Here is an 8,489-nt window from a genome sequence, read left to right as displayed (position 1 = left end):
ATACCGAGTACAGCTCCCTCTACACTGTCCCCCATCAAACACTCCCCAGGACAGGGACAGCACGGGGTTCGATATAGAGTAAAGCTCCCTCTGCACTGTCCCCCGTCAAACACTCCCCAGGACAGGGACAGCACGGGGTTAGATACAGAGTAAAGCTCCCTCTGCACTGTCCCCCTATCAAACACACCCCAGGACAGGGACAGCACGGGGGTAGATACCGAGTACAGCTCCCTCTACACTGTCCTCCATCAAACAGTCCCCAGGACAGGGACAGCACGGGGTTAGATACAGAGTAAAGCTCCCTCTACACTGTCCTCCATCAAACACTCCCCAGGACAGGGACAGCACGGGGGTAGATACCGAGTACAGCTGCCTCTACACTGTCCCCCCATCAAACACTCCCCAGGACAGGGACAGCACGGGGTTAGATACAGAGTAAAGCTCCCTCTACACTGTCCCCCCTCATCAAACACTCCCCAGGACAGGGACAGCACGGGGTTAGATACAGAGTAAAGCTCCCTCTACACTGTCCCCCCATCAAACAGTCCCCAGGACAGGGACAGCACGGGGTTAGATACAGAGTACAGCTCCCTCTACACTGTCCACCCCATCAAACACTCCCCAGGACAGGGACAGCACGGGGGTAGATACAGAGTACAGCTCCCTCTACACTGTCCCCCCCATCAAACACTCCCCAGGACAGGGACAGCACGGGGTTAGATACAGAGTACAGCTCCCTCTACACTGTCCCCCCATCAAACAATCCCCAGGACAGGCACAGCACGGGGTTAGATACAGAGTAAATCTCCCTCTACACTGTCCCCCCCATCAAACACTCCCCAGGACAGGGACAGCACGGGGTTAGATACAGAGTAAAGCTCCCTCTACACTGTCCCCCCATCAAACACTCCCCAGGACAGGGACAGCACGGGGTTAGATACAGAGTAAAGCTCCCTCTACACTGTCCCCCATCAAACACTCCCCAGGACAGGGACAGCACGGGGTTAGATACCGAGTCAAGCTCCCTCTACACAGTCCTCCATCAAACACTCCCCCCGGGACAGGGACAGCACAAGGTTAGATATAGAGTAAAGCTCTCTCTTCACAGTCCCCCCATCAAACACTCCCCAGGACAGGGACAGCACGGGGTTAGATATCGAGTAAAGCTCTCTCTACACAGTCCTCCATCAAACACTCCACCCGGGACAGGGACAGCACAAGGTTAGATATAGAGTAAAGCTCCCTCTACACAGTCCCCCCATCAAACACTCCCCAGGACAGGGACAGCACGGGGTTAGATACAGAGTAAATCTCCCTCTACACTGTCACCCCCATCAAACACTCCCCAGGACAGGGACAGCACGGGGTTAGATACAGAGTAAATCTCCCTCTACACAGTCCCCCATCGAACACTCCCCATGACAGGGACAGCACGGGGTTAGATACAGAGTAAAGCTCCCTCTACACTGTCTCCCATCAAACACTCCCCAGGACAGGGACAGGGGTTAGATACAGAGTAAATCTCCCTCTACACTGTCCCCCATCAAACACTCCCCAGGACAGGGACAGCACGGGGTTTGATACAGAGTAAAGCCCCCTCTACACAGTCCCCCATCAAACACTCCCCATGACAGGGACAGCACGGGCCTAGATACAGAGTAAAGCTCCCTCTACATTTTTAAACCACAAGTAAAGTTCCCCAAAATGGTTCCCATCAATCACTCCCAGGACAGGGACAGGGACAGGGACAGTGATAGCGATGTGTTAGACCATGTTATGATGGTGAATCAGAACACTAATTATAAATTTCCTGTTAGTTTTCGTTCCAAAATGTGTTGTTTTGAGAAGGTGCACTGCTGAGAGAATCTGCGGATTAATATTCACTGACTGCCTGGCAAAGTCTTGTGTGAAGCCAATGGGATGTTGCATGTGTAAGATCACAGGAACTTCAAACAGGGAGAGATGACTCCCACCCTCTGCTACCCACTCTTCGGTCGAGAAAACGATCTCTTGCGGACCAGTCTGTTTTACCCCCCCCCCGCTCATATGATGTAGGAGCAGAATGAGGCCATTTGGCCCACCCCGAATGCTCCGCCATTCGATCGTGGCTGACATGCTCTTCCCTCTCATTTCCCTGCCTTCTCCCCAGAACCCTTCAACCCATTACCCAATTAAAAATCTGTCTAACCCCTCCTTAAATGTACTCGCTGTACCAGCATCCACCGCAGCTTGGGGTAGGGAATGCCACAGATTCACAACCCTTTGGGAGAAACAGTTTCTCCTCAGCTGGGTTTTAAATTCGCTACCCCTTATCCTGAGGTCGTAACCTCTCGCCCTAGAATGTCCAACAAGAGGCAGCATCCACTCCATGTCGATTTTGCCCATACCTTTCATTATCGCAAACAGCTCAATTTGATCCCCCTAAATTCTTCTAAATTCCAGAGTGCACAGGCCTCAACTGTTCAATCTCTCTTCATACGACAAACTCCTCGTGTCTGGAATCAGTCTCGTGAATCTTCTCTGAACTGCCTGCAACGCCACAACATCTTTCCTCAAATAAGGGGACCAAAACTGTGCATAATACTCCCGGTATGGTCTCACCAATGCCTCGTATAGGAGCAACAATGCTTCCTTACCATATAAAAGCTAACGTTCCATTCGCTATCTTTATTATCTGCTGTACCTGCATGCTAGTTTGCTGTGACTCATGAACAAGGACACCCAGATCCCTCTGCAAGGGAGCACCCCGAAGTCTCTCCCCATCTAGATAAGAGGTCACCTTCCCATTTGTTCGGCCAAGATGCACACTTATCTCACACTTGTTCAGGTTAAACTCCATCTGCCACATTTTGGCCCACTCTCCTAACCTATCTATACCCATTCCTACGGTTCTTAGTTCCTCATTGCAATTTACCGTCCCGCCTATTTCGGTGTCATCCGCAACTATTGCAATAGAGCCTTCTGTCTCTGTATCCAAGTCGTTAACGCAGCTTGTAAATAGCTGGGGGTCCAAGGACCAAACGCTGTGGCACCCCACATCTTGCCATCCAGAAAAGATCCCATTTACCCTGACTCGCTGTCTTCTGCCCATCAGCCAGTCGCCTATCCAGGCTAGTAAGTTGCCTCTAATCCCATATGATCCAACCTTGTGAATTAACCTTTGGTGCAGCACTTTATAAAACACACAGGGTCGGTTTAACAAGCAAGTTTCAACTCTACTGGAGTGGACTTGTGGGACTGATGCTCTCGTGTGCACCAGCTTCAGTGCGAGAATCAGCATGCTGTGGTGCCACAGGCGAAGAACGATCTTTCAGTTACCCTTGCATTGCAGGTAAAGAGAGACTCTCACTCTTAGAGCTGCAAGCCAGCATTTTTTTTAAAAAAGGAAAGGTGAACTTCAATTTGCCTACAGAAGAATCTTGAAGCCAACAACTGAACCACCAACATCTACATAACCTCCACAGCTATGATATTGAACCTATCTGCTTTCTGTGAACACTGACTTGTCCCACCATATTTTTCATTTTCACCTTTTAACATTCTAGACTCATTTCTTATCTGTAATCTTTGTGCATACGTGGTACGTTAGTTTTTATTCTCATTTGCGATAATTAATAATCTTGCTATTTTGTAATTCAAGGCGGCCTGATTAAATTGACTCCTTCTGGTAAATAAGTTGGGTCTTTGAGGAAGATACTCACAAGGGAAGACATTCTTCACATAATAACTTTGCTGTGACTAACCAAAGGGCTGGGTGAATAAAGAACAGGAACTAGTTGACTCCTCCTCACCTGGCAGTTCCAAGATTTCAGTGGTTTCCTGTGACAATTCGGGAAACCTTGTCTAGCGTTTGGTCCTAATTTCACAAACGCTTCCTCAACACTGTCTCCATCCAACACATCATGGGCAAACACAACATATGTCCAGGGACGAATTAAAGCTCCCTCTGCACAAGGTAGATACAGTCAAAAGGTACACTGGGATTGTATGCAATGTGAAGAGGTATGGACCAGTGAGACTGTGTACAATGGGAGTGAACGGGAAGGGATGTGATCCACTGGGACTATGTACAATGGGAGAGAATAGGAATGGGTTTGGATCCATTGGGATTGTGTACAATGGGAGTGAATGGGAATGGATTTGGGTCTATTGGGATTGTGTACAATGGGAGTGAAAGGGAAGGGGTTTGGGTCCATTGGGATTGTGTACAATGGGAGGGAATGGGAAGGGATTTGGGTCCATTGGGATTGTGTACAATGGGAGTGAAAGGGAAGGGGTTTGAGTCCACTGGGATTGTGTACAATGGGAGTGAATGGGAAGGGGTTTGGGTCCGTTGGGGATTGTGTACAATGGGAATGAATGGGAAAGGGTTTGGGTCCACTGGGACTATGCACAATGGGAGAGAATGGGAATGGGTTTGGGTCCACTGGGATTGTGTACAGTGGGTGTGAATGGGAAGGGGTTTGGGTCCATTGGGACTGTGTACAATGGGAGTGAATGGGAAGGGGATTGGGTCCACTGGGATTGTGTACAATGGGAGTGAATGAGAAGGGGTTTGGATCCATTGGGATTGTGTACAATGGGAGTGAATGGGAAGGGGTTTGGGTCCACTGGGATTGGAGACAATGGGAGTGAATGAGAAGGGGGGTTGATCAATTGGGATAGTGTACAATGGGAGTGGGAAGTGATTTAGTTAATGGGAGTAAATGTAAAAGGCTTCAGTACATTGGGAATCCACGTAATGGCTGGATGTGGGTTTGGGCTGCTGGAACTCCCAATTGTCATAGGTGCCATGCCATGCCTTTCAGTCTCTGACCCACCATGGCTGGGTGCAGGGGCTGTCACCGGGGTCACAGCACTGAGCTTGGCAATGGTGCCTACATGCACGGCAGTGTACTCGGCAAAATAAAGTGGGGATTCCGGGAAGAAGGCGGGGAAGTGCTGCGGGCAGATCCGAGGCTCCAAAGAATCTCGCCTGTTCCCAGAATGTCACTTACCCATGTCTGCAGCACAGTCTCTTCAGCTTCAGCTCGGAGCAGTTGAGCTGGGCAAGTCCTATGAGTATCCCAGCAAACGTACCCTACAGGAGGGGGAGGGAGAGAGAGAGAGAGACAACCTGAGTCTTACAAGTGGACTTTAGATTCGATTAGATTCCCCTACAGTGTGGAAACAGGCCCTTCAGCCCAACCAGTCCGCACCGACCCTCCGAACAGCAACCCACCCAGACCCATTTCCCTCTGACTAACTCACCTAACACTACGGGCAATTTAGCATGGCCAATCCACCCTAACCTGCACGTTTGGACTGTGGGAGGAAACCGGAGCACCTGGAGGAAACCCACGCAGACACTGGGAGGATATGCAAACTCCACACAGACAGTGACCCGAGGCTGGAATTGAACCTGGGACCCTGGTGCTGTGAGCCACCGTGCCGTCCCACTTATAAGGAAATGAAGTTGACCATGGTCACTCCAAATAAAATGGCAGTTTGTCTGGGACCAGCGAGTCAACAGAGATGAGATGCAGGGCTCACAGCAGACTCTCTACAGAAAACCACTGACTTCATTGACACACAGCAACAGATATATCTGCACAGCGCCAGTAAGCACCCCAGTACAGCTGGGAATATTTAAACAGAGCATAATAGCAGTCTACGGAGCCTGTTTACAACATGCATTACAGCAAATGGTCTAGAAGTCCAATTCAATGACAACAAAGAGACTACAGGATATATGTAAGGAGAGGTGGCGGTATTGCGGTGGTTATGTCACAGGCTCAGTAAACCAGAGGGCCAGGCTGGTGTTCTGAGCAGTGGGTGAATTTGATTAAAGCTGGAATCAAAAGCTCGTCTGACTAGCAACCGCAGAACCACTGTCAACTGTCAGAAGAACCCATCTGGTTCACTGGTGGTCTTTGGGGGAAGGAACTCTTGTGTCCTTACTGGGTTTCGCTTACATACGACTCCAGACCTCACAGAAACGTGGTTGACTCTTAACTGAAATGAACTCACTCTGTTCCAGGGCAACTAGAAACGGCCAGCAACCGTTCACATTCCACGCAAGAATGAAACAACAATTTAAACAGCGCATTCCAACAAACCGTCTACAGTGTCTCCAGCGGGGTTAAACAGTGCACTAAAGCAGTGTGCCGAGTCCATGCAAACACCACGGTAACAGAGGCAGCACGCTACAGGATCTGTTAAATATAGCACTTTGGCAGCCCAGAGTCTGGTTAAACTACAATACAATCTACAATAGTCTACAAACTCTATTTAAACAGCAAACTGTTTTTAAAAAAAAAGCTTACCGAGACCATTTGACACATACTTGAACAACACACCACCACAGTCTAGTCTGTTTAAGCAGCACATTACAGTAAGCAGTTTACAGACTCTGTTAAAGCAGCACATTAAACAGTCTACAGAATCTATTTAAACAGAGCACTGCGTTGAGGAGTTCAGAGTCCACCTGATTTGATTTATTATTGTCACACGTACTGAGGTACAGTGAAGAGTTTTGTTTTGGGTGCAGTTCCGGCACATTATACCATACAAAGTGCGTCAGGAGTAGTAGAACAGAGCGAGCAATACAATGTTACAGTGGCAGGGATGGCGTACAGAGGGCAACATTAAATTTAAAATTTCAGAGTTCTAACAACGAGGAAGATGCTGTTCTCGAATCGGGCGGACATGTGTCTAAAGTGTTTGCCCATTCTACTTGAACACACTGCAATAAATAGATTCTACTTAAATAGTTCGACAAACAGAACTCATGAGCGAAACTATGACAATGCCACCCCTATAGAGCAGTACGAGTTCTCCAGCCAAGGCAGTGACGAACAGATTGCTGTGGGCAGAATAACTCGGGGTAAAACCAATCCCAAGTTGAGCGCTGTTAATCAGCCTCCTTCTGGCTAGGGTTAGTGGGGGGGTCACGAGACGCAGCCACAAACAGCGGGACCAAATCGGGATGCTGCCCGACCAACAGGGGATACTGAACCTGTACTCTGCCTGTCAGCTTAGTGTCCCAAGTTCAGGCAACCCAGGCAGGCAGTAGTCTGGGTGGGTCAAAAAGTACGGCGCTGGAAAAGCCCAGCAGGTCAAGCAGCATCTGGGGAAGAAGGAAAATCGTCGTTTCGGGCAAAAAGCCCTTCATCAGGAATGTGGGAGGAGAAAGGGCGCTGAGAGATAAATATGGGATGGGATGATAGGAGATGGGGGATCTGAAATCCACATTGATGCTGTGCAGTCGGAGGGTCCCAAGGTGGAAGATGAGGCGTTCTTCCTCCAGTTGAAGGGTGACTTGGATTTGGTTGGGGAGGCAGCCCAGGACTTGCACGTCCTTGGTGGAGTGGGAAGGGGGGAGTTGAACTGGTCAGCCACAGGGCGGTGGGGTTGATTGGTGCATGTGTCCCAGAAATGTTGTCCGAAACGTTCCGCAAGTTGGCGTCCTGCCTCCCCAATGCGGAGGAGACCACATCGAGAGCAGCGGACACAGTAGATGAGGTGTTCGGATGCGCAGGAAAATCTCTGCCAGATGTGGAAGGATCCTTTGGTGCCTTGGATGGAGGTGAGGGCGCAGGTTTTACATCTCCTGCCGCAGCAGGGGAGGGTGTTGGTGGGGGGGGGGACCCAATGAGGGAGTCACAGAGGGAATGGTCTCTGCTGAATGATCTGGGCGAATTAGGAGGGGAGGAGGGCTATCAGTGTTCTGCACTGGGAGAAAAGCAAGACAGTGAACTATCCAGGTTTCATACTCCTGGTCAACACCCAGTGCTTGAGGGTACAAGCTGGTGCTCAGCTGGAATATCCTAGTGAAGGAGTGGCCACCTGGATTAACATTTCTATCCAGGTTTGAGAGGACTGCTGCCTTTCCTTAAGTTTCTCTGGAAACGACGTGGTGGTGATTGGTGCAGCTGAAGGGGTGCTTATGGACCACTGCAGAGGCCAGTTGGGATTAACCATTTTGACATGAGCCTGGGAGTCCCATGCTGGGTAAAAATAACTGCTTCTCTTCCTCAAAGGGCAACCAGCGAAGGAGAATGGCATTTTGTTTCACAAAAATTGCCAAACTTCACTCAGTATTACTGAGACCAGGTCTTCTGGGATTTAAGTTGAAATTATTGCAGACCACAGGATGACTAGTTTAAGTATATGACCATGGCACTGTATAATCTGTAGTTTATGCTGCATCGCATAGTCATAGAGATGTACAGCACGGAAACAGACCCTTCGGTCCAAAGACTCATCCATGCCGACCAGATATCTCAACCCAATCTAGTCCCACCTGCCAGCAGCCGGCCCATATCCCTCCAAACCCTTCCTATTCATATACCCATCCAGATGCTGTCATTGTATCAGCTTCCACCACATCCTCTGACAGCTCATTCCATACACGTACCACCCTCTGTGTGACAAAAGTTGCCCCTTAGGTCTCTTTTATATCTTTCCCCTATGCCCCTCTAGTTCTGGACTCCCCGACCCCAGGGAAA

The 8,489-nt window shown here is 49.5% G+C and overlaps 1 protein-coding gene across 1 annotated transcript in view; it reads right to left on the bottom strand.

Moving 5' to 3' along the window:
• Positions 1-6,329, bottom strand: part of LOC122552343 (autophagy-related protein 2 homolog A-like) — an 11,475-nt gene extending 5,146 nt beyond the window's left edge. Inside the window, exons 1-2 of the mRNA XM_043695096.1 lie at positions 6,306-6,329; positions 4,998-5,080 (exon numbers count right to left, since the gene is read on the bottom strand). Of these exons, the coding sequence (XP_043551031.1) occupies positions 4,998-5,080; positions 6,306-6,323 (101 nt within the window). The 5' untranslated portion in view covers positions 6,324-6,329. The remainder of the gene's footprint in view (positions 1-4,997; positions 5,081-6,305) is intronic.
• Positions 6,330-8,489: the final 2,160 nt, after the last annotated feature.

This window comes from Chiloscyllium plagiosum, chromosome 8 (genome assembly GCF_004010195.1).
Source record: "Chiloscyllium plagiosum isolate BGI_BamShark_2017 chromosome 8, ASM401019v2, whole genome shotgun sequence".
In the NCBI taxonomy this organism is placed as follows: Eukaryota; Metazoa; Chordata; class Chondrichthyes; order Orectolobiformes; family Hemiscylliidae; genus Chiloscyllium; species Chiloscyllium plagiosum.
The sequence above is the reverse complement of the archived record's forward strand: the minus strand, read 5'-3'. Positions and strand labels throughout refer to the sequence as shown.